The following is a 25,820-nucleotide window of genomic DNA, read 5'->3' on the forward strand; positions in this document are numbered from 1 at the left end:
AACGTTGGTCGTCAGTTAAAGACGGGCCAATAAACGCTCTGGGATCTACACTTGATGAGCCAAGTTGCCTTTAGAAGGAAAGTCATCGAGTTGCACAGTTTCTACCCGAGTGCATTGGAAAGCCCTGCTGATAGTAGTCAACGCGTCAATAAAAGTTCATACAAACGGGATAACTAACCATCGCTCATTTTGTCGAGATCTACAGCGCCGAGGTATTAAAATAGCTTGCTTTCATAGCATTGCCATGGCAGTTACTGTGAATAACTAATTCCGTTCACGGGCAGTCTCATCTCGATCGAGAGGTCGCAGAGTGAATCCACGTTCAAAGTGCCGACGATAAAGTTTCTGACCGAGAATGAATTGGGTGATTAGCAGCAGTGTATCAGTCGCCGCAGCGGCAGCAGTGCCTCAGTTTGATGATATCCATGTACCCGAGGGAATAGTTGATATTAGAATTGTGTTTTCTGTTTGCACAATATGTCTACGAAAGAGACACTATAGAGAGCACCATAGATCGGTGTGTAGACAGATCATAGCTGATTTATATGAATTTTAATCTAGCACACCGCTGTGAACGTTGCAAGTACGTCACTAGTATTGGTCTGGGGCGGTTTTATGTCACGTGGGATTATGTTGATCCGCAGCTTACGGCTGAGGCTTCGAAACACTGCCCCTGGTCCACAACTAAGTCTCAGCCAATGAGCACAGCGAATAGCTACCGCGAGATGGCGCTCCTGCATCGCCTCGGCTGCCCATCAGATGCTCGTGGGGCCAGTCATAAACCTCCCACAGTTGCCATTGTCTCTCGTTCACTGAGATTGCTCCACCATAGTACTCAATGATTGTACCAGAGAAGTCCAGCGATAGCCCTTCCGGCTCTGTCGTCCGCGAATATGGATTGAATTCAAACCCTGGCCATGGGTCAAGTGATGCACAAGTAAGAAAATGTTGCTCATAAACATCGTCGGTCTTCTGAAACTTACTATCAACAATCTACAATAGTCTGTATTATCCCAAGAACCCCCTCCATATTCCGAGGCCGGGCCTTCAATATTGTCGAATCCTACGCCCGCGTCACGGCGAGTCAATTCCGCTCCCCAACCAACCAAGGCCCGTTCGGGATCATCACAGAGTGAACCGCGAAACCTGCTCGATTCACCACGGCCCGTTCCGGCTTTACATTCATCCCCACCCCCACCAACCCATCCTTCTCAGATGCAATTAACTCGAGCCCAACCACGTCTTCAACGACGTCCTGATTCAACGTTCTCTTCCCCGCCTAGGTCTCCGAGCCAACACCCTCACCTCTCTCCGTCGATGGATTCCGAGCCCTCGCCACGCATCGAATCTCAAAGTTGTAATTTCTTATCCGAACACAGGCGCAATGCCAGTATCAAAGGCGTCTGGAATCTAGACACCGGTCTCCCAGTCCCAGAGAGCCTACGCCCACACGTTTCCGAGTTTTATGGATTTTGGAACGAGATGGACAAGAAATCGCAAAAGGTTCGAGAGAAGGAGCGCAAGAAGCATGAGGGTTGCAGATGGGGGCGAAAGAAATCAAACGAACTATATCAACCTCCCAAACTAGCCAATGAAGGTGTCATGCCCCACTTGATGCTTGCTTCGAAGAATGGTAGTGTCCAGGCCGAGGTCAACATATCTTCTAGCGATGGGGTTCCAAGGTTGGTAACAGTTGTAGCCGAGAGCAACGATGGGTCCGTCAAGCTTACTATAGTGAGTGAATTGAACCCTTTGGTTGAATACCATCCGCTAAATTTTGTCCTTATGACCGCAGAATGGTCCTCCTGATCAGTCTCTGAGGATCTTTGCTACATCGATGGATGGCTCGGTTCGAGTTCGCATCCCACCCACATTCGAGGGCGCCATCTGGATGACTACTGATGATGGAAGCATAAATATATCCGACGCGATCAAGGTAAGCTATTGGCTATTTTAATACAACCTTGACCTGAACTAGCCTCTTAGCCACGCCTCACGAATTTTAGCATATCTAATAAAACTGCTCGATGCTACCTTGGTGACTGGCAATCTGCTCAATTCGGTCACATCAAGGGGGCAGCTTCTTCCTCGTCTCTCGAGTCCGAGGACCCATTCAAAACTTGGACTGGCCCACTTGTTCATATTTACGCGCACGATGGGTCGGCCCATATCGCGTATACAGGTGAAGATACTTCAAGTACGTTTTCCAAGGCTATGCGGAGCATATATAACGGTATTGTTGGAACTAGTAACGATGGGACTGAAGGGGAGGCTAGAACGGATTCTAATATCAATCGCTATCCAATGGATCAAGAGGCTTGTCTCCCAAGGATGGCTTGGGCTACCGGAAGTCTTGGACCAGCGTCTCATTCCCGGCCCCATTAGATAATCTAGTACGACCATGGACTTTTTGTGTGCTGGGTGACTTGCACAAATGTGGTATCGATTTGGAACCCTGAAGTTTGTTGTCTGTATGCCTCCGGAGCTCTTCATGTACCATGCCAGAATAGTTGGCTGAGCTTGTGTTTATGTTATGTTGTCGGTTATCACTTTTGTACATTATCCGAGGACTCTGGCTTGGCCGTCTGGACTCTGTATGTTTGAGTTGGAACAGCTACCGTGTATAATATTAATCTACGGCCAATGCGAGCCCGTCATAGCTCTCTCGAACAATCAATAAACACATACATATATTCACCGAGGCCCAGAATAGAAGTAGTGAATAACAAGTTGGATACAGCCCAGTATCGGGCATGATAAAACGACGTAAAAATATAGCCAACACTTAGATCACATCATACCCAAAATCATCGTTAATTGTGACCAGTTGGAAAGCTATATGCGCATTTAATGATCAGGAATTCGGATGGTTAATTTGGGAAATGTATCAATATCACCTTAATTCTCTGATCTCATCCCAAGGTTTATATGTTTCTCTGGATTTTGTCCAAGCTCGTGCCATAGATGTTTGAATACTCTCGAGGTGTGCTTCAGTTTGTGCTCTGGCTATTGGACTGGAGGCTGACAGAACGTGGCTCATTATTCTAGTCTGAAATGCCTCCAGGCTCAAAAGTTTATCTTGACGTCTTCCATGTTTCTGCCCATGAAATCAAACATATGTTATATCATAATTTGCAAGGTAGCGATATTAGTGCTTGCTTACCTCGTAACGAGCCGTCACATTGACCGGCTGTGCCTCATCGTTCCCTATGGCTGAGATAACATTTTTTACCAACAACTCGACTATTTCGGTCATGGTGTCCTTGATGAGCTTGATAACTTTATCCTCCGTTCTAGTACGCGCGTGCTCCCAAACAACATCCCATTTACTCCATACAACTCCCCACATATCGTCGCGCTTTGGGTTTTTTGCACTGGAGGTGGTTTCTTCTTCGACGACACGTTTTGCGGCGTTAAGCGCAGCCCTTTCTGCAGCGCGAAAGGCTCTATTAAACATATCCCTATGCATCTTTTCTTCATCGTAACCTTCTGGGCTATCCAAGGGTGGAATAGGGTTCGGCGGATCCGAATCATTTACGCCATTAACGTTGTTCTCCTCGCTTAATATACTACTCGCCGCCGGGATGGCATCATTTAGCGCTTCATTCCATACATGAGCGAATTGAACGACATTTTCACCGAGTATTCGATACTTGAGACGATAAAATGGGTCGATCCGCGAATCGGTTGTTATGTGATCGAAGATATTTTTGGTGCTTGCGTGCATGTCCGCGTAACCAGTTGCAAGTGCCTCCAGAAGGACCTTCCATACGATTTCAAGCAATTGCTTTCGTACGGGTTTATTAAACGCCCCCATCAACTGGTCCACCCATAGTTTCTCGTGAACACTGTCAGCGATAAGTTGTTGATTGACTAGGATCTTTTCGAGCGATGGCCCCACATTTTGTCGCAGCTGATCATGGACAACCTCCTTCAAGCGATTTTCAAGGCCAAGGTTTAATCGCATCTTGAGGCATCCTTTGAGCATTACTCTAACTGTACTCGTTGGCAACCCCCAGACCATAAGCTCACGTTTGCTCAGCCCGCTGTTGAGGGAATGTCCAGTCTCTCGTCGGAATGTGGTAATCGTGTCGAGGACAAGCTCGAGTAACGCTTCAACAATCTTCTTTGTCAGAGATGAAGCAAGCCCCTCGATCGGTTCATCTAGAATATTCACTACTTTTTGAAGGGGTGGGAGGACAAAGGGTTTAGCATGTCTGACCACAACCATAACTATGGTCCAAGAAAAGAAGTAGCAATTGTATGTGGCCAGATTATATTTGTTGGTTACTTCATCGTTGGCTATAGCAAATGCAGCCGATAACACTAAGAGCAGGTCACGTTTCTCAGCATCCTTGAGGTCTACTTCTATTTCGCAATAGGTAGTTTGTGTGATTTTAGAGAGATCGTCCGATATTAGCAGGCAAAAATCATCGCCAGCCTTTCGGCATTCTGTAGCCCCAAGCGCTTCGCTAATTAGAGCGCCGAATTTGCTAGTTTCTGGTCGCCTGTCAAAGCGGACGATCGAGTCGTCATCCATGAATACGAGAACAAATCTATGAGGGGCTTTCCGTTGTCGATTCGGATTTGCATTCGATTTATAAGAATTGATTTTTCGGATTTCAATCGCCTGCGGCCATACCATTCGAACATACCCCCTTCACCCCAAGTGTTGGTGAAATCCATAGACACACGCGATTGCTTGGATGCCAAGCTTGAGCTGAAAACAATGGGGTGATTAGGAGGCATAGTAGCGCTTCTGATGTGTATGCGATGAAGGGGGGTGGATCGATTTCAGTGCCTGGAACAAATTCTAAGAGCCCTCCAGCTTTATAGATGGATTTCCCCCTTGACCCAACGCAGTCTTTGTGTGTGAATGTATTTCTAAAAAAGAACTGCCTCATGTCTCAAAAGCAATTGTAGATCCGACTTGCACGCGGCTCATTCCTGCTCCTTCCTTTTTGCTAACCTGAGCCCAGACTTCCCAGGATCATGGGGTATATGCATGTTTTGCCCGAGGCATTTTACTCATTCATGTTGTCTGGTATATATCAGCTGCCTTTATTCAGGTCAAAAATGCAGCTAAGAGCCCTGAAATAATTAAATAGCATAAATCATAGTTCTCACGCGGGTTCTGATACAATTGTATCGATGGCTTGCATGTTAGCGGCTTAAACTCCCTCGACTGTCATCCTGGTGCATGTAGATAATCGGTATGTTCTGACTCCAAATACGGGCTCCCCAAACCTTCGGCTCCATCATGGTTTACATGACCCGGATCGGAATCCTCCGTATGATATGCATATACCGATCTCCTTGCTTTGGGCCTCTGTAGCGCGCGTCTTTGCCCTGGTACACCCCTCGTATTGATAGCATCTTCAGCTTGTTTATAGTTAGCCTATTCAATCGACCCGCAGCTATGCTAATTGGAGAGAAAGTTGACATTGCTACTTATTGGGTTTTTTCAAGGGATTAACACGAGGCGTGTAAACCACGCAGCTTTTAGACGCCTAGCCACGTAATAACTCTAAGTATTGTACTCTGCACCTTGGACAGTCTTACATTGCTGATCGATTGAGACTTTTATGATTATGTGCACGTTCGAGCTGAATAAACTGAGTCTGGACGCCAGCAGGGCTCCTTTTGGTCACGACTGATAGATTTTGTTCATAGACGCTCAGGGAGGCAGATTGACTATGTCAATTGAGGACCTTTAATTTGAGCTCTCTTTATAGGCTTAAGTTAGGGGCTATGGATCGGAGCTTGCGGAGACGTAAGATCCTAGACTTAGGCGTAGCGTAGCCAGAGCCTCCGATGTAGTTTAGTCACGTGATTGTCGATTGAGAATAATCGGCTTACTTCATAGCACATTCGATACTTCATCACACTTTTGTTTTCCTCTTTTACCACCCACCTTCCCATCCGCTTGCCTCTACACCCTGTCTCACGAACCGTCGTTCATTCCAGAGTTTTCTCATCGTTCCTCCTCCATGCTCGACTATCGTCAGGCTTTGCCATTCACCCGCGACTTCTGCTCGTGTTTTGGTGCCCGGGCTCTCATCCGCACACTCCGCTCCGGATCCCCACCCCCCGCTCGTAGCTGACGATGGTCATTTTTGCGGACATGTACATATCTATTTCCATGCTAATTTCACCTCGATTAAATACACGAAGCCATCAGAGTCTAAGTATAAAAATATCCCTAAACCATGGTATCCATCTTGTGTCAATCATTTGTCGATAGGACATAGCTGTATTCACCAAGATGATTCCGGGGCGCTTAGTAATCAGGCTGCATCATGCCGATCGCTGACGGAGACATAAATACCTTCGCACTGCATTGACTGTGTAACATGCAGGGCAGGCACGAAACGCAATCTCCATTGCCAGATACGGATTTCTGGATCTTCTAAATGTGCCGCGCAGCCGTGCCGCAGCCACACCGCCTCGGTAACGGAGCAACCACGCACTCGCTATCGATGTCTATAAGTTGAGTCATGATCGTCGTATCACATCCATTCTAAGTCTGCCCCGCCACAACCTGCTATTCACAAGTACTATGATTCTCGATGGGTCTGAAAGTAGCGATTCTAAAGTCGCGCCAACAATTCATGATGAAGTTTCGGAAGTAGGTTCCCAGGTGGGTTTGTTCTCGATTCATTTTTCGACATTTATGATTGATAACCATTTCTTATTTCATATCAGAGTCCACCCCCCTATGCGCCTAGCTCTGCTTTTACTATATCAAGCGACCAAAAGCCACTCCCTACTCCCCCTCAATCACCTCCTGCCAGTTCGGCTGGTGATTATGATCCTGGATTACCACACGGACTTCCTCCTCCGTGTAACTATCTTGTTCAGCGCCGATCTAACGATAGCATCAAGGGGACGTGGTATGTTGACCCTACCATGCCCATTCCCGATGCTCTGCTCCCATCAATTGAGAGTTTCGATGGCTTGTGGAACGAATCGGACCAGAAAGCCAGGAAGGAACGGAAAAAGCTGGAGAAGAAAGGCAAACGTCGCGACGAAATCTTACCCGCTCCCAATGCTATCCGCCCAAATCTTCTTCTGAGCTCTAACAACGGCAGTATCAATGCCAAGGTACATGTCGTTTCAAGTGACGGCCAACCGCGCACAGGCTTGATTATAGCCGAGGGATCCAACGGTTCTATTGTTTTAGACATTGTAGGCTTCGTACTTTTTTGCATTATATCCACGCTCTGACGGTGAATCTTGCGACAGAAAACTTATGCGCCTCAGCCTTTGCGCATTTTCGCAATCTCGGAAAACGGTTCCGTTCGAGTTAGGCTTCCACACACTTTCGAGGGTGCAGTTACGGCGAGCTCGAAATATGGAAGCATTAAAATATCAGACTCTATTAAGGTATGTCTTGTTTCTTTTTCAAATTCTCTTACTTGTTCACATCTCTGGGCTGCTCTTAGTCTCGCATGACCACGTTTTCGACTTTATCCGACACCACACGCGCATTTATTGGAGACTGGCAAGCTGTTGGGTTCGGAGCAACTCCTTCGGTTTCTTCAGCTAATCCCAACGACGACCGTCCGACTCCTACCACCGTACCCGACCCATTTACGAGCTGGTCAGGCCCTAGCGTGCACATTGCTTCACGGTGCGGCAGCGTTCATTTATCTTACTCGGAGGAAACTCGAGATGAGGAGGACGTAAGCGGATTCGCAAATGCATTCAAAGGGTTTATGAGCGGCTTGTTTGGGGCGAGTGGGGATGTACGGGAAGGGCCCGGAGGGAGTCAGCAGAGTAGAAATCCTTGGGGAGAGGGGAGGTTTCCACGGGGGAACGGACCACCCTGGGGACAGGCGCCTCCTGGGGTGCCTCCCATGGGTCCATTTGGTGCATTTGGCCCATTCGGGCGAGGTGGTCCACCCTTTGCTCGTGGGGGAGGACCGTTTGGGAGGGGTGTGGATCTTATAGGCGAGGGGCATTTGGCAGTAATTCCCCCGGTTGTTCGCGAAGTGGCCTAGGAGGGCACCAATCTCGCGAATATGAAGGGCAGGGTTGGGATACGAAAGATGTGGAAAGAGATGAATATGGATTTCCAAAGGATAAGAAAGACCCAACCTCGTAATCCCTTGTTGTGATTTTTTGTCATCTGCTCTCTTGTTAGCTTTTTGATACGAAGGGTCGTATAATCGTGTAACATAGCTCAGAATGCCTGCTCTGTATTTACTATCATGATATTGAGGTGCTGTAAGAGATACATGTTAAGTGATATTAACGCGGGTAGCCAATGGAATGGTGGTGTTGTGAGCATTAAAGATGTAAAATTTGGCGTGATTGTTTCCTATAGGCATCTATAATATTGGTTTGGTCAGAAATTATTTGTAACGCCGATAACTGTGGGTAGCGAATGAGATAGGTACTTCCCTATGCTTCTATCAACCGGCAAGAGAGTATGCATGAAAGTATAAATATGGCCAAATTTCAACTTGAAACACCAACAGGTGGAATCCGTTGGACAAAGACTGTCGTCGCTAATATGCATATAGGCTATTCCAATGGACTATATGTTAGAAATCACTTGCTCTCCTAGTAACCAACTGAGTCGATCAATCGCAGAACATCTGCCTGGGTACTTATAGGGAGAGGGCATCGTACATATCATTGAGTAAACGTTAAACTGTGACCAATGAAGTGGAATGCTTCTGAGCAGCATCTCCTCGATAGCTTTGCGTTGACCCTCATTAACGGAGCGATGCGTATCCAGTATCGACTACCTAATTGCAGCTCTGGGAACTTGATGGTAAACGTGCCAGCCTATAGGGGGCAAATATGGAGGGAGGGGGCAGACTATTCAGGCAATGTGCACTCTCAAGGGGCATGTGGATATCATTGTGACCCTACTTGATAAACTGGCGCTTGAGTTCTGATGGCTCCCATTATGAATCAAGTTTATGAGTTTGCTGAAAGGCTGGATATGCAACAAGTTGCCGTGTTCCATATCATACAAGAAGGTTTTAAAGATAACGCGAGGATGTCAACACCGAGGTGAGTGTATATCGGGTCTATAAATCATAGTTTTAATGGATAGGTCCATTCAGGATAGCCTGAAAATGATCTATTACCTCACCGGAAAAGGAGTTTGCCAATGGGCAGTGTAAAGCTGAGGCTAAGTACTTTGTTCTGGAGTATTTAAACTGGAAATAACTTGTTCATACTGAATACGGAGATTTCCCGACCGCAGGACTGTGGACTTTGAGTTCGAGCTTGAGTCCTGAATACTGGTATCAATGCGATAGGCAAGGTGAATGTTTCTGGGCAATGTGTAAAACATTACAAACACTTCAGAAGAGCTGGTTCCTATGACACTCTTACATCTATAATAGCCGATTACACGCATATAGCTACCAATGACCGACCAATAATACTTCCCCCTAGTCAAAACTGGCTGCCTAGGCTAGCGTATGGTGATATATTACCAATAATCTACTCGAATTCTGCAAAATATGCTTTTGGCCAAAAAAGATAGGGTTGCGAGCACACTTTATTACTAGGGCGAGATAACATTTATCTACTCGCACCACTTCACCATTTCACGATTCTATCGGAAGCTTATCGCACACTAAATCGCTATGCGGTTTACAGTGTACCATGGGCCAGAGGGCCGATGGACCAGTCAATATGATTTTCACTCGGACAACTTCCGCATGCTACAAAGATAACATATCACAACCACCAAAATGATATTGTCCTCACTTCAGCAGCCTACGACATCAATCATCTGAGTATTGAACTACTATTGTTGTAGAGTTGTTGTTTTTAGTGCGTCTGCATTGCCCCTATCCCGATTTTCTCGCGTCTAGGACAATCAACCTCGAGTTGGACATTTGTGAGTGCATTTGATTGATTACGGTAAACGATGACTGCCACAAACATTCGGGTCAATAGGTCACGCGTTGTCACACCCTGTTCTCTCAACATACAAGTCCCCCAGACACCGCCTATTGTCACGTTCCCCGATTTCAACTCGTGAGTTCCGGGAGCGATGTTGATCTACAGGGTCTCCACCCAAGGCAAGACTCAACCACCTGTCTGTATCCAGGTCCGGGGGGGCTTGTCATGCATTTCGAATTAGGGCAGGGTCCGTGAAATGAATCTCAGGTCGAGGGTGTCAAGATGGTACATGACATTTTTTTATATTTCATCCTTGAGAAACGGGTTGGAGAGTTCGATAGTACGTATTAAGAGTCATTATCGAGATCGTGGAGGAAATCCCAGGGTCCCAGCGAAATGAAAGCGGAGGTTGGATCGAGGGTGAGTTCTCATGTCGTCGAGCGAATTGACCGGAGGGGCTTGATGTTGTTTTCAGTGCTGTCAACTCACGGCTCGTCTTGAAAAGTGGTTTTTCCTGTGAATGTGCCTCCCACATAAGAGATAATAAAAAATCTGGATATAAAATTCCGCCGTTGTAAAGGTCTAGCTAGGGGGTACACACATACAGGAACGAAAATAGTACAAAATCCGATATTACAACAAGGTAGAGGGTGCAGACATACGATATCCAGAAAGCATAAACTGCACAAGAACGAAAGTTTTTTTTGTCTGGGAGAGCGATGAAGCCTAGTGATACAGTTGGCCGGTTCCATAAAAATCGATAGCGAAGAGCAGAGGCGAGAAGAGTCGAGAGCGAGGGAAGCTTATCCGAGGATGGGGCCGTTGTAAGGGGTGATGAAGCCCTCTTGGTCCCTCCTTAAGCCGGAGGCCTCGACGCTACCGCCACGCTTGGGGTGGTGGACTTGGAAGCCGACAGGGGGAACAGGTTGGCCAGCAGCACGGGCAGCCTTGCGAGAGTCAGCAACACGGTGGAGGTCGGGCTGGCGGACAATGCGAGTGTTGTTCATGTTGCCCAATGTAGGGGGAGCCTCGCGTGATGGGGCATACGCTGGCAGATTGTGTCGTGTTTGCGATGACGAATGCGATGAGGCAGACGAGGGCGACGGCGGAGAGCTGTCTCGCGACGATGCCGAAGAGGACGAAGTGCGAGACGAGTTGGAGCGCGAGCGCGAGTAAGAGTGTTGGCTGATGAGGGACTTGATCTAGAGAAAAATCCCAGAATGTCAGATACAATTACGTAAGACTCGATACGAGGTAAACTGACCCTTTCCATCTCGCCATCGGTGTATGCACCAATTGATTGCAAGTATTCAAGTTGAGGCATGACGCCATTGAGAAGTGCGCTCATGCTCCCTGCATCTCGAGAGGATTTTCCAGCCAATTGAACAACCTGAGCAATGACCGAGTTGACCTGGACGAGGAGAGGGTAGGCCGGGTGAGAAGGAGCTAGGCGCTGAGCTTGCATTGTGATAGTAGAGCAGATGTGTTGCGGGATGCGAGTAGTAGCAGAGTGCTAATGCGAATGGGATATGCAAATGTACTGCCGAGACAACGCACTTGGTCCGCCTCTTTTTAACATAGTCGCGTGCACGCTATGCATAGCAGCGGTGGGTGACTGATTGAAGTCCATGCACCACTCCTCGGATTTGATGCGCTATTGTGCATATCATCGCACCGGCCTCTTGCCATGATCGAATCCCTCGCTCCGCATATGGACGGGCGTGGCAAGGCTATTGTGGCCACAACATCCCACGTGTCGGCTAGACAATAGGCTCGGGAAATTCACATTTCGGAGCGTCATTCCCCACTAAGCGCCCCCGATCAACTACTCTCCTTCCCATCGGGCCCATTACCCTTTACGACCGCTCGTCTTGGGGCCTAATATTCTCTTCGTTGCTAGCCATCGTCTCCTCATCGTCGCTCGGGCCCGCATACCTCACAACATGTAAACAAACCCAAAGAAATTATTGTCCCGGTCAATTAATTCAGCTGACAGCCGGAAGCGCCCTGATCAAATCCTGTCGGGCTCGGAAACGGACTTAACGTTCACCCCACGTGACCTCGGATTTCTGTTCTTGCCCGCTGAAGGTGGCCAATTCTCTCGCTCGTCCAACCTATCCCACCGCCACCTGCGATCCCAGAGATTAAACCAAGACGTAAGTGGAGTAGGACGCGTGTTGTACTCGAGGATCTTAGCATAAACTATGATTCTAACTCTAATTGTATACACAGTTCCCGCGAATAAAATGCTCCCGTCGTTCCCTCAGATTGATGCTTCCAGATCCAGAACACACGTGACATTAATAACTCGCTAATTACATTCCCCACCCCGCCTTCCGACTCTCACCCGCGTCAAGCTCTCCTCACTCATCGCGCCACACATGAGAACGCATGCGAGGTTTCGTGGAAGACCGCCGTGGCCTTCCAATGTTCTCGGATCGCTGCAACAATGAGGGGTTAGTTCCAGACCTGGACCCGAAATGAACGGCAGAGAAGACGCAAGGTGATGCAGTACTGCATGCTTCGCCTAGCCCCTTTCTCTACTCAATTTCCCTTGTTTAAAGGCAGGATGAGGGGAGGACGTCAGAGGGGGTGGGGAGGTGGCGAGATGAATGTGCTTAGCAAATCAGCAGCGATTAGCTCCTGACCCTATAGTAGCGCGTAAAAATGACCACATTTTCTAGCCCCTTTGCCAGCTCGGCAAGTATCGCATAGGCGGTGGGGGTTCCCGGCCGACATATATTCGCCTAACGCCTCTCGAGCGATACCCACTGCGGCAACAATAGCTCCATCGTTCATTTTCTCCCTGACCTTCTATCTCATCTCCATCCCAACCTTTTTGTCCCCATAGCCAGTCTAGTAGCACGCTCTTTCCCAACCTAGCCTCAGGTGTCCTAGTCGCGCGGCTTTCCCATACGGATAACACCGCCTTTTCATCCCAGCATCCGCCGAAATGCTCCTCTTATCGAGTTGACACGTTCCCATCGCTCGCACGGTTTGTTAAGGTTGAGGGTCATTATCCTTCAGAAAACCCAATCCAATACCCAACCGAGTAAAAAGACCAATTGACCGCTGGGGCCGATTCTCCCAACCCCATGTCATAGACACAGACTTGCTATATATGCTCTCGGAGGAATGCATTGACCCCCAGCCCCATTTCGGGTACCTCTCCCGTACCCGGAAAGAAACAAGTCAAGTGAAAAGCCCCAGCACCCCATTTTAAGATCTGAGAACGATCAACGATATTAACCCCTCTCTCATCTTTGACTCATGACCTCACAAGCATGAGGTTCACCGTTCTACACCGCCCCAATGTTTGAAGCCCATCTGAAAGACAGAACCTGCCACCGTGCAACGTCGACTCCAATATAGCAAAGACAACATCTGGCCTTGACCGGCGCAACCCCACACCATTCCGTAACAGGCACGAAATGAAAAATGCTCGGAGCGGAGCCAAAAGCGTATCCGGTACTCACCGATCACAATAAACACGTGCCAAATCGCATGACTGCCCGCCCAGTCAAACCACCCAGGGAAACAACACTCGGGAAAGTGGGTGGCGTAAAACGCCAGGCCGGTCAGGTAGCTCGCGAGAGAAGGCACAAGGGGGTCTATTGTTGCCGTGAGCGCCCAATAACCAAAAGTATAATGGATTAGACGTAAAAAAGTGAATAAAAAGATTATTCAAAACGCATGTCGATTGGGGCGTAAGTAAATAGGGGAACTTACCGATAAACTCCCACATCCGGCTAAACGAATGTTTGTATGACAGGTGACCCAACGGAACCATAGCCGAGCATGCACAGAGCAGGAAAAAGGCAATGCGCCATTTCTGATTCGTTTGGTCCATTCATAGATGGACAAGTACAAATTTCGCCGAGCAAGTGGTCATTAATTATAAGGTCGCATTACGAATTCACCGGGTCAGGTCCGAATAAAGGCCATGTCATCAAAGATAGGAGAGGCATTGAGCTAATTGACGCCGAGCGACTGGATTTATACACGCACCTTATTCCTACGTTCATTAAACCACCCCTGGAACGGCAATATTGACCCAGCGATACCAGTCATGATTGCGATGCTGATATAAAACCGCATTATCATAGGTTGACAAGCAAACCTATTTTTCTCGTGTCAGTCCATCATTCCATGGCTGTGACAAATGCTTATCGTACCCGTAGTACATGACTCCACTCACACTGGCACTAATAAGCCATCCAATTCCAACGTAGTCAATTCGTGCGCCAGCCTCGAGGAGCCAAAAGTCGGAGCAACCAGCAAGAGTGTGCCAGATAGTCGAGCATGTAAGGCAAGCACCAGCCGCTAACAAGAAAAGGAATTTAGGAAGAGGATCGGCTGGCGAAGTCGGAAATGGTGTAAAACCAAAGGAGGATATATCGAACTGGGAAATGGTGGGAAATCCTGACAAGATTGAGTGCTGGGTAAACAGTGATGTCCACGGGACGGGTATGACGGAAAGAATAGCCAGCAAAGGTACGAAGTGTGTCTGAATATTAACTAGTAATTTTATGTAAGTATGATTTTAGTACCAATGAGGGGAGACCTACCTGTTTCGTTGTGTAGCTGAAACATACTAAACACCAATGTGGTCCACCTTGCGCCTGGGATAAAGCTAGACCAGTGTTTAAAATGTGTTGTGGGCGGGCTCACTGCAAGGCTTACCGGTAGCCTTCCCATACGAATTCATTGTTCCTCCACTGCTCGGGCAAATCGCGGTACCGAATTAGCCTCTTGCCTCCTTGAGACTTCTCGAGCGCCAGCGCATGTAGGTCCACTTTGTCCCCTCGCTCCTTCCCCTTCCCTTCTAAAGCGATGTCTTCCTCAATCTCATGGCCACGGGGGTGAATGTTCAAGCCCTTCCACCTGGTATCTACCCAGTTGACATCTCCATCTGCATCGTCCTCGATCAGGCTCTCAACGAACGAAACGAGTTTATCCGTCGCAGAGGACAAATCGGCTGGAAGAGCCGCCCTTAATTCGTCCAAACGAGCATGCAAATCGGGTATAGCCATGGGAAGTACGGAGATATTCGGCATATGCATGTCAGGGATATTCGGAAGCGTCGGAATGTTCGGGAGAGCACCATCTGCCCAGCGTCGAACCTCTCCAACAAATCGGTCTTTGAATGAGTCGAATTTGGACTTGGCATCGTCGTAGCTCTGGGTTGAAAGTGTGTATAATTTATTTTTGGCCTCATCGAGCGAAAGAGTGGAGAGTTCGGCACTCAGGTGCGCGTAACGGGAACGCCAGTCGAAATCGATATCCAAGTCCAACGCCGAGCCAAAGTCGAAATCAAGTGCATTTCGAATACCGAAATCGTACTCAAAGTCGTATTCTTGAGTGTCATCGTTAGGGGTTTCCTCATTTAGGCTTGGGAAGTAAGCAGCTACTTCGTCGCGGAGTTGGTGTAATAGTTGAAGAGCGGAAGACGAAGTGCTGAGCCGAGCTTCGAGGTCAGCGAGATGAGAGAGGACCGCCAAGTACAAGGAAGGAGGTGGTGTTGGATCCGCATGGAGCGGTGGGCCGGTAACTGAGGACTCTGGGATATCAAGATTTAGAGGAGCAAGGGACTTGAGAGCTGCACGAGATATTGGCTGCCTCCTCCTCCTGAGTGTGTTGGGCCTCGCCCTTTGGTTGAATCGAAAATTATGAAGGGCAGGCACAGATAATCGACGAGCTTGAGGAGCGCGTCTGGAGGTATCCATTTGGTCGAGCTGTGTGCCAGACGGTGGTGGAGTACTGTAAGTTCAGGACTATCTGTGAAGTGATCACAGACCCACCCTTTGATTGACACAAAGCGCTACTTTACGAGAGTTCAACGGTAACAGTGTCACTACAAAGGGTATGTAAGATTCTGCCTAGTCGGCACCGCACATTAGTGTCATAAAGAGCCCGGAATTGGACAAACATTCTGCCCCTACAATAGTGGTATTTCTATCTCTAGAATACGCCAGCCGGCTCGCGGGAACTTGTAGTGTAAGTCTATGAAAAAACGAATGTGGTTAAGAAGAATCGGGAAGCTACCCTTAAGCGCCCGGAAGGGTTGACGTGAGGGCGGAAACCGGTGGGGCCGGATTACGTACACCTTGCTCCCTCGTGCTCTTCCCCAACAAGCCGTGATGGTGTCGAGCTCGAAAGCGATTTAGATACGATTGTTAATACTACTACCAATATTTGACCGAAACCTATTTGAAACTTTCCATCACTATTGGAAGCTATATTGACCATATGTGCTATTCTCCTTCCCAGTTTCTTTGTGCGCAACTATTTCTGGTTCAGACTGGTCGCCGCCTTCCTTCTCATTCAGGCTAAATTGATGATGGTGAGATATAGTCACATCGCCTGTAGCTCAGGAGCCGAATCTATCAAGGCCGGTGGGATGTTGACCATGGACTCGAAATCTTTAGGAGAACCACATTGATACACAAGTGTAGATAAGTAGGCAATTCCAGTTTCAATGATGAACAGACCGCGTTAATTCAAAGCTCCGAGATCATAGTCGATATCACATATTTGGTTGTTAGTGTATACCCATATTTTATTCGTTGAATAGGTTTTCTGTGCAGGGGGTAGGGTTGAATTTATGGTACACTTGCGTAAGCACAGTTATTAGTCGAGTAATTGAATCACAATACGTAAACTCGCCTTTTTTTTTGCCAGTGACGACCACTACCATCCGCTCATTTGGACGCCAGCAACGGTCTATTTACCGTTATCCTCCAGGATAGAAAATTCACGCTCACTCAATCACAAGTCGAGTTCGACGGTCCCAAACTACTTCTCCACACGCTTTCTCGGAGATTCTCGTGGATCTCAGACGCGCCAAATCAAGCTAAACCGCGATCCCGACTTGTTCAAAATCATCCTCAGTTATCTGTGTGGATATGTTGTTCTTCCTTTAAGCGCGAAACAAATACCTGAACACATGTCGCCCGCTACTGTTTTAAGTAACCTGCGAAGCGATGCAGTGTTATATCAGCTGAACGGACTTGTTCAAGCGTGTCAGGAATTCGTCTCGAGTCAGACTCTCCAACAACGAAGAACGTATATGGCGTTTGTGAGCGCGCCTTTGATGCCATCGCATGCACAGAAAGGTGTGTACGTTTTATCCTTGAACATAATGTCGGTTAGCCAACCTTTACGCGTTAGAAACCGTTATTCTCCAAGCCAAGCATGATTGCTATGCTGCGACCATCTCTTCGGATGCACTCTCAGGCACACTATTTGACTTTCTTGGCCGATCGAAGAGTGGTTCAGCAATGACTTTTGATGAGATTAGGATCCTGGCTGTGGTTGAAGAAGTATTAAGATCCAAGTTGGGATCCGAGTATCCATACAAATGGCAGTTGGTGGGCTGGGATGCAAGTTATTCACCCGACCAGCAAAAATGGATGGTAGTAATCGTTGTTCGAAACGTTTTGTCTGTGGTCGCATAGATTGGGTTTCATGTTTAGAGTAGTGAGCTTGCATATAATGTTTAATGCCTTAATAATATGTCTATTCGAGATAGCAAACCATAGACAAAATTTGGCTGTAGCCCTCCCTCAAGACTCTTCCAAGTCGTTTGGACGTTTTGCGACTTGGCCGTGAGCATGTAGCAGGTCACGTGAGGACCGCTTCATGTCGTGTCGACTTGCGTCCGACCTCCTCCACCGTCTGGCCTCGTACACACTGAGTGCCGCGGCACGCTTTTGCGTGTCGCTTTTATCGCGCCCACCATCCCGTAGGTCACGAGAGCTGGTTTGGACCGCCCACCCACAAGCCAGACTCGCGGTCGGCGCCCCCGGTCCACCCTCCCTGCTTCGCAGCCGCGGGGGTTTCCCAACCTCACCGGTCTGGATCTTGTGGTCGACGCGGACAAGTGGGTAGATGACAATTTCTTGAATTACCCGCCAAAAGATATCCCAGGCGCGTTATTTGTATCAGCTACCTTAGTACTTGAACTTATCAAGTCAGTTCATAGATAAAGAAGCCATCTGAGGTTATGGGTTGTCAGGAAGCTGTTACTCAGAGTGAGACTTCGAATAAGCCCAAAAGAAAAGTGGAAGGGAAAGAGCATCAGAAAGTGAGTAGGAGTCCGGTAGCAGTAAGTCGAGTTTTGATTTCTGATTCAGTCTGGCTCCTGTGCTAAGAACTCAACTTGTGTATCTTCTCCTAAAGTTCAATCATGTGATAGCGAGGATGAGCCTAGGTATACGTCCACGTCCGAGGGACCGGTTACTTCAAAGAAGGCAAAGGGCTTTACAATGGTAGGTAGAACATTAGTAAGTAGTCGATAGAGTTCATGCTAATGGATAATGTTTGCCTGCCAGCACTCATTTGTAGCCTCGGACAGACCAAAGGCCGCCCCAAAGGCACTCGAAGTGTCACACAGGTTGGTAAATCACTCCTGGAGCGAAGGGTCGGTTCATCTCACGCCGGGCACTAGAGACCTAACTAAATGATCATAAAGACCACAAGATAGCTGTGTACATTATTAGGATCACCTCTAAGCTCCTTTACAGATCTGGAATCGTGTATGGCTTATGTGCACAACCAAAAACAATGTATTTTTGGTTACATGGAGCATTTTGCAATAAAAGCAAGACAAAACTGGCGAATTCATTATTATATGGAATGCACTATTGATATCATTGTTAGACACATCAGGGCATTATATATATGCGCAATTTCGGTGGTCATATCCAACTCTAGCTCTGTGTCAGCTCTAGTTTGCGTATGGCTAATTAAACCTTGTGACGTTGAACTTGTTGATTCACCCAGCGGGCCTGAAGGTGCAGGAGCTTCCAGTAGATCTCTGAGGCAAAGCTTTGCGCCCATATACATAGGAGAGTGGTGGCTTGAATGGCTTGAATTATATGGATCCGTCTCCGAATAGACCGGTTATAGGCTATGAAACACAATGGTCTACGAATCCAGATAACCTTGGGCTTGTGTCCCAGTCAAGTACCATACATGACGCCCCCATAATTAGTTGGACCTTGGGCCAATACACAAAAAGGGAAGGAGAAATATGAGCACATGAAAAGAGGAAACCCGCATACGATCAGGACCGGCAGACGGATGGGAGGGGGTCAGAGAGGCGGTACGCCGAACCGGGACGCCACTGGGGCTGACTCACCGAGCGAGCCGGGTGTGAGGCCAAACCCGGTCGTACGCGAGTAGAAGAGGTATGGGCGGGTGGGACTCGCGGAAAAAGAGGACAAGTGGACAGGACAAACTCTGCTGCGAGCACGCTGTGCTCGCAGTACGCAGTATGGAAGAGAAGGAACACGGGGCGCAAGCACCGAATCAAAATATATACCATAAACAGTGCGCAAACATGACACCTATCGAGTGGCACAAGCACATGCTCCGGCCTGACCGGTCTAGTATAAGCTTTGCGGCATCCGCAAGCTCCGTCGCAGAACTCTACACAGGCTACATATCCATTTGTATAAAATACTTATAGTCGCAGTGATCCTGGACTTAACCAGTGCAGCGCACCGTGTATGCGCAAATAACATGACCAACCCGAATTCAAACATAAAAAACGGGCCCATCCTCCGAGACCAAGATAAGGTCCCGTGCGGTAATTAAACGATGGAACGGCGCATCAATATCAATCGGAGTATCAACTCTAACTTTTGATGATATTCCGCAAACTCAGTGGAGCTGGTTGCAGGAGACAAAGGAAAAGGAAAATATACCAAAGAGGTAGCTTCAAGAGTCTGGAATATTATCGAGCTTGGCCTATGGTTCGAGCAAGCACATTCCTACAAACTATGTATTGATATGTCATCATTATTATATGTGGTATCCGTGTTGGTCCTGCACATGGCACATGGCACATGCAGGAGGGCCTGGGGTATCCCGCAGACGATCTGTAGCCTGTTTGAAGTTATTTACAGGGCTACCAGTACTGGGACCGTTCGGATCGTATCTATGGCTTAGTATAATAAGGGACTATTGTACAGGCCGCGAAATGTGCGTACTAAATTTCGCTCTACGAGTGAGAATTAAAGAGTGCAAGTTTAGATATGATGCAAAATCGGGTTCAGTGTACTCACGTAAATCTGGATTTCCGGCCTCACTCAAGTATGTATCCGGTGTCTCCAAGAGCTGGTTCCAGACATTCATTATATTTGGATGTGGATACAGGTCTAGCGATAGCTAAGTGGTAAATATTCATGGGCATCGTCTCGAAAACCGGGCCCTAGGAAATTTGTGGCTACATTCCTTACTGACGAGGCTAACTGCTAAGAATTACCATACAAAATTGAGTGAAACTCGACCATATTGCGATCCATGACATTGTACCTATGTCCCAGTGAAGGGATCGTTTAATAATTTTTGTGAATTCTAGATCACGGAAGTCTTGGTACTGCAAATACAATTGCTTCAGTCAATAAACACATAAATCCCTCTGCTGGGACTGACTCATTTTCGCCCCATATTAATTCCATATTCTATATTTCAACCGTGTTTCAGGTCTTGAACTTGCCCGATAAGGTAAAAATTAAGTCCGGGCTATATTGACCCCGGTGTGATCAAGCCTCAAAGGGGTGTTGCATTACGTATGAATAGCGTGGATAATTCTCCGATGAAACTGCTAAATAGATCAGCTTTATGATAGTAAAATGCCCAATTCGGTAGTTATCTCACAAACACCGTTTTCCCGACCTCTTGCAACTTGATGCACAGGTTGTGAATGACAACAGTTTTATCATGCTTGGTTTTGTATCTTTCCGTAGATGTAAAGAAACCTTTTGTGGTCTTTCAGTTGTAAAAGTGCTGTGGAAGGTTTTGGCCGGTTGGAGAATATGCAATAATAGGGTGCTGAAAGATGTGTTCAGCAGACGAGAGTAAGATTCTATATAGGTTCATATCACTCCATCGATGTTCTAGTCGATTATAGATAAAACAAGTGAGATGGACTGGCAGTGTGGCCCAAAAAAATATTATCGCTAAGCGGATTTACGGTTGTTTTTCACATCGCAGTTCGAGGACATCAGTGCTATGTGCGTGCTGCTTTGCTGAGTTAGTACTTCATCACATTGAGCCCAAGCCCCGGTTTTGCCAGTATTAGTATTTGAGTTTTACGTTCCTTAGGTTTTAAAAGCCAGACATGCCCTATGGACTTTCAATCACTTCGAGCTAGCTAAAGACACAACCCAGTTCCTTCGTATACTATATCATTCATATCAGTATGCCTCCAACCCAGACTATTCAGACTTGCAGCGCATGCGGAGAGCAATATCCTGCAGGTAACGCAGAGCAGTAAGCACCTAAGGGAACTTCAGTTATTCTCCCAATACACTAATTTGAACAATATTAGGACTCTCAGTCTTCCTGATTCTGGTACTTGTATTATGTGTACCTTCACCGTTGCTCCTTGGGAGTTTTCAACATTCGCACCGACAGCACCAGCTGTCAATGTTGAGAGTGTCCAAGGCATTTATCTTCCAGCGAATAACCCAAGTCCTACGCCTATCGCTGTGAACGTCAATATTCATAACGAGCCTGTAGGGGTGCGTCGAGTACCTCAGATCGAATTTCTCGGCCCTCGAAACACATTGTTCTATATTACGATTACGAAGGGACCAGCAGGGCAACTATTGAACTGCCCATACCACGTCTACTTTCAAACATACCACCAGAGCCTCCCCAACCAATGTGTATCCGCCATTACTCATGGTTCTCCAAAGTACCCATGGCTCGGGGATATCGTTGTGCTGAAGTTTGATGGCAAACGAATGGAACGGTTCAGGAGTGCAAGCTTAACTGACGATATGGCTAACATTTCTTGGTTTTTCATGAGTCATGCCATTCCTAGTCAAGAAGCACGAGTTTAAGCATTCATGTTGCCCAAGTTATACGCCTCTGTTGTGAAATTGATCCTGTCTCTTGAAACTCATTCTGCATACACGTTCTGAATGATATTACTGTGTATTCGACTATGATACAATCCCGAAATACTTGAGAATTGAATAAATGTTTAATCGACTTAATTTGCTGACTAGAAGCGCCAAGCCATTTGCCACCCGGTCTGATTTGAACACACATGTGGAATGCTCGTCACGAGAATAAATTCTCCTCATGACACATAGGACTATTAGTATCTACCGAGAAGTGAAACAATAGTAGGTCTGATAGGGGTTTCCTCCAGGAAGTGAGATCCAAGTTAGTGCATGAGTAGTATATGCTTCCGGGGGTCCGGGGCGCGCATATAGCCGCCCAAACTTAGATGAGTCACTCAAATAGAGACGGTAAAAGTTTATTCGGTGTAGAATCTACAACCAAAGCGACAAAAAGATCCGTGTGGCTACGATGTGTTCTGCAAAGAACTAAAGGATGTTCATCGTGCGATCTCGGAATATTGACCTGGGGTTTTAACAACCCGGATCTGTAGTAATTCCCGATAGCATATGGCATAAATAACTCTGGTGGAGGTGTGAAATGCAAAACGAGCAATGTACGCTGAGGTCCACAGTGAACTACATGGAGTGTAGACGATTGCAAATTGTGTCATAGCTGTGTATCAAATTATCGCAACTGCTATCGTAAATAAATACAAGCGCTCCGCGGTGAATCGAATGTATCGAATCTATGCTGATGCTTGATCGGCTAAAAGGGGGCGCCTCTCTCCTTCCTGAACACCAACGCTCGAGAGAGGATCGCTATCCGTAGTAGCAGGGCCAATCAGAGGTGTTTCTGCGGGTTGAGTTGTACGCATGAATGACGGAGGGCTAACCAGCCCATTGAACAAAAACTGTGATCGAAGAGGTTAGTCGTTTGATAAAACGTGTCACTAAATTTGCTTACGGTCCCGTAACTGATCGATCACCATGGTGCCCGTTAATAAGGTAATTCCAACAGAGAAAAATCTACTCACACAAGCAGTCCAAACCCAATGAACTGGGGCACGGATCCAGGCCATTTAATCTTCTCCCATCCCAACATAACACTGCCAATCCAGATGCCGAGTGTGCGGCATGTGTCGATGGTGCTACGTGCGGTGGCCGATATGCTGCGTGTCACAGACAATCCAAAGTAGTTGAATGACGCGATCGAGAACATGATCAAGAAAGAAGCGAGCAAAACGGGGGACGTGAGTTCCGACGAAGGCGGGATGATGGTCAAAGGGATAGAAGGAAAGTAAGCGATCACAGGAAGGGCAAGAAGGATAGTGAATGTGCCAAAGAAGCCTTCCCAGCCGACGGCGAGCATAGCCTCAACCGAGTAAGTCTTCATAATCTTGTCTTCGATCACGAACTGTGTGGCAGCGCTTTACGGAACGATGAGCCATGAGTTCAATAATATAAGTCAAAGATAAAGATAAAAGCTTACAATAATTGGGCCAGCAACACTAAGGACATACCCATGATCAATTCTGGATCAGCATCAGCGGCGTTTGCAACGACACCGGTCTCGTCACTACTGCGAATGAGAGAGCCGGATAGGCCAACGAGCCCAACACCAAACATTACGGTGACAAGGGAGAACCATTGAAAGCGAAGAGGCGGGTACGCAGAAGAATGACTGAGAGAACTCCCACCCAAAGGACCAATGCCCCTCGCGTCATTTGATATATCGAGACCGGAATATGGCTGCAGAAGCGATCAGACGACACACATTGAGAAGTAAGATATGGACGAACATCAACCCAACACCCATCAACTGTGATATGTGTGATCAATTAGTGCCAGGTTCAAATATTATTAAAAGTGTATACCGTGGTTGCAGTGAGGTCGCACAAGGCCGGAATCCAAAACCAGCAGACGTTCCAGCCAGTCAAAGGGATAGCGTGGTCTTTGGGTGATTCTTCGGCACTTTCATCCTCCTCGATAAGTAACGGCTGGGCTCTCTTGGGCTGGGAAAATTTGGCAAATATGACGGGCAAGAAGCCTGGGAGTGATGGCTAATTTAGACCAGCTGAGCTGTGTGAAGTGCAAGTGGGAACCTACAGAGCATCTCTCCGACAAACATGTTGAGGGTTTGCCATACTACGACCGGATTGTGAGCATGATTTCTCGTCTAATATATATGGCTGACCTGGTTGTTCGAAGTACCTAGCAGGAAGCTTCTCCCCTGGCTCACAGTTGGCAACACACATGTTATCTTGCCATTTCGTGAGCAGCGAGTTTGCACATCCTGGAGAATAGTGAGATTTTCAGGTGCCAAATCATACAATCTTCAAAAATATCAAGTACCTGTGATGAGCATTCCCGTAACGAGTATAGGTACCACCGACTTAAAAGACATGGTGGTTGGTGCGGTGGCAAGTAACCTGGGGCGGTTGGCTGACAAAACCAAATAAGGGTGCTGCTCACGTGCACGTGGTGCGACCACCGGAACTTGAACTCACTTCAAATAGATACGACGGCCATTCACTACCAACCAGCTGACAAGAGTGTCACTATGATTACAACATACTCAACATCATCAGCGAATTGAATCTTTCGACATCAGTCGCCCTATATCGCTACACCTGGACGCCGCACATTCGAGAACTAACTTGGAATCAAACTTTGATCGATCGCTGATCGGCAAAGCCAAGGGGGCCCAGATCCTCGTTATTCTACTTCCAGTACATGAACAGATATCCTATCTCTGGATCATTTTAGCAAACTATCTGTCGTACCCAATAACGGTACTTTGTGGAATTGATGTTTGAAACGGAGGGCAGCTTCGCATTAATTTACAATTCAACCGAATACTCTACCGAATATAATCTCTTGGACAGTACTTCTGATCCGACTTTGATGGGATGAACATTTAGAATTAGGGGGGGAGGAAGGTGTTGAAACGTTACCTGTGGTACAAAGTTCCACATAAGGTAGGGTCTTCAGAGCTCTAAATATGCAAGCTTCATCTTAATCTTGTACTGACACCCATAGAATCGACCATCGCTGTTGCTCTGCCTATCATGCTATTCAGCAACAGTGTGTATTCCCGTATCCAAACTCCAAGTTCCCTGGTTTTCAAACGAATCACAATCTAAAACATGATATGTTTGCCCAGAGGCACTAGTCTCTGTGGACAGTTCCCTATAAAACATGTGAATCTCGGTTACTCATGTAAATTGTAGAAAGTGCTGTTTGATTCCTCTCCGGCGTTGAAGAAAAACGCACCTGCTAGCCCACAATACAGAGAAAAATATCTAAAGCGCGCTGTCAAGATTGGAGAGAGTACCCAACAGAATAAATTGTTTGTTGTTGGTTTGTTTAATCTCAGTGTCGTGTTCACTCGACGTCTCAATTCGATGAGGAGAAAACGTCGTAAATAGAGGCTGAGTCGGCTGAAAAGGGTGTAAATGCATATAATGAATATAAACCCCCGAATGAGGCAAATGCGCAGAACGTCGACATTTTGTAAGACTATCGATTTGATTCTGAACTAATGTGCTCAATCTTTCCACCATCAGTTTAGCCCAGTCAAAAGTGGCAATGCCTTGAGCGATATAACGAAAGCCATCAAGGATGAACTCGCGTACGGGTAACGGGTTACACCAAAGAAGTCATGTGCAAGGTAATTACGGAAGACGAGCATGATGTTTATGTGATCCGCTTTCGAGTGAAATGAAGGCCGATCCTCCAAGTCGGGAGCGGATGTCGCCTATAATGACACCAAAGCCGAATTCACTGAGTGTAGCATCTCCTCGGCTTTATGGCCACATAGCATAGTACATGTTTGAATCCCAAAGTAATCGAACCATGCTTAGTTTTGTAACCCATGGAGATATACCAAGATTAGGTATACAAAATACAAGCTCGTATAGGCATTTCGCTGGGACCAACTCTTCAATCCCTCGGGCATTGATTTAATATTCAAGAGCTTACACAAGTTAATGATTTCTGGTCGGATTAAGTATTGCCTCGTTCGGTATCACACGTTAGAGATGATATTGTGCACTGGATGAAGCAAGGGTAGTAGAGACCAGAGGG

At 47.1% G+C, this 25,820-nt stretch overlaps 8 protein-coding genes across 8 annotated transcripts; 4 read left to right on the top strand and 4 right to left on the bottom strand.

Annotated features, from left to right (window-relative positions):
* Positions 1-838: 838 nt before the first annotated feature.
* Positions 839-2,385, top strand: RhiXN_10391 (uncharacterized protein; the record flags this gene model as incomplete). Its single annotated transcript, XM_043330207.1, has 4 exons — positions 839-937; positions 1,003-1,734; positions 1,796-1,936; positions 1,987-2,385. 4 exons carry the CDS (start codon positions 839-841, stop codon positions 2,383-2,385), a joined length of 1,371 nt encoding a protein of 456 aa, XP_043184304.1.
* A 763-nt stretch (positions 2,386-3,148) lies between these two features.
* On the bottom strand, positions 3,149-4,540 carry RhiXN_10392 (uncharacterized protein; the record flags this gene model as incomplete). The annotated part of the gene is made up of 1 exon (XM_043330208.1): positions 3,149-4,540. The coding sequence occupies one exon, from the start codon at positions 4,538-4,540 to the stop codon at positions 3,149-3,151; it is 1,392 nt and encodes a 463-aa protein (XP_043184305.1).
* Positions 4,541-6,559: 2,019 nt separating this feature from the next.
* On the top strand, positions 6,560-8,003 carry RhiXN_10393 (uncharacterized protein; the record flags this gene model as incomplete). The annotated part of the gene is made up of 4 exons (XM_043330209.1): positions 6,560-6,640; positions 6,706-7,188; positions 7,246-7,386; positions 7,446-8,003. The coding sequence occupies 4 exons, from the start codon at positions 6,560-6,562 to the stop codon at positions 8,001-8,003; spliced, it is 1,263 nt and encodes a 420-aa protein (XP_043184306.1).
* Positions 8,004-10,676: 2,673 nt separating this feature from the next.
* Positions 10,677-11,338, bottom strand: RhiXN_10394 (PAP1 domain-containing protein; the record flags this gene model as incomplete). The annotated part of the gene is made up of 2 exons (XM_043330210.1): positions 10,677-11,075; positions 11,138-11,338. 2 exons carry the CDS (start codon positions 11,336-11,338, stop codon positions 10,677-10,679), a joined length of 600 nt encoding a protein of 199 aa, XP_043184307.1.
* A 2,655-nt stretch (positions 11,339-13,993) lies between these two features.
* RhiXN_10395 (hemolysin-III channel protein) lies at positions 13,994-15,599 on the bottom strand (the record flags this gene model as incomplete). The annotated part of the gene is made up of 3 exons (XM_043330211.1): positions 13,994-14,391; positions 14,442-14,506; positions 14,557-15,599. 3 exons carry the CDS (start codon positions 15,597-15,599, stop codon positions 13,994-13,996), a joined length of 1,506 nt encoding a protein of 501 aa, XP_043184308.1.
* A 1,220-nt stretch (positions 15,600-16,819) lies between these two features.
* On the top strand, positions 16,820-18,338 carry RhiXN_10396 (The BTB (BR-C, ttk and bab)/POZ (Pox virus and Zinc finger) domain; the record flags this gene model as incomplete). The annotated part of the gene is made up of 7 exons (XM_043330212.1): positions 16,820-16,988; positions 17,044-17,243; positions 17,622-17,828; positions 17,891-17,959; positions 18,009-18,143; positions 18,207-18,268; positions 18,323-18,338. 7 exons carry the CDS (start codon positions 16,820-16,822, stop codon positions 18,336-18,338), a joined length of 858 nt encoding a protein of 285 aa, XP_043184309.1.
* Positions 18,339-21,082: 2,744 nt separating this feature from the next.
* Positions 21,083-21,728, top strand: RhiXN_10397 (uncharacterized protein; the record flags this gene model as incomplete). The annotated part of the gene is made up of 2 exons (XM_043330213.1): positions 21,083-21,153; positions 21,212-21,728. 2 exons carry the CDS (start codon positions 21,083-21,085, stop codon positions 21,726-21,728), a joined length of 588 nt encoding a protein of 195 aa, XP_043184310.1.
* A 752-nt stretch (positions 21,729-22,480) lies between these two features.
* On the bottom strand, positions 22,481-24,138 carry RhiXN_10398 (Solute carrier family 35 member F6; the record flags this gene model as incomplete). Its single annotated transcript, XM_043330214.1, has 9 exons — positions 22,481-22,645; positions 22,699-22,708; positions 22,769-23,161; positions 23,224-23,483; positions 23,530-23,553; positions 23,609-23,781; positions 23,841-23,879; positions 23,929-24,027; positions 24,087-24,138. The coding sequence occupies 9 exons, from the start codon at positions 24,136-24,138 to the stop codon at positions 22,481-22,483; spliced, it is 1,215 nt and encodes a 404-aa protein (XP_043184311.1).
* Positions 24,139-25,820: the final 1,682 nt, after the last annotated feature.

Source organism: Rhizoctonia solani, chromosome 11, assembly GCF_016906535.1.
Source record: "Rhizoctonia solani chromosome 11, complete sequence".
NCBI lineage: Eukaryota > Fungi > Basidiomycota > Agaricomycetes > Cantharellales > Ceratobasidiaceae > Rhizoctonia > Rhizoctonia solani.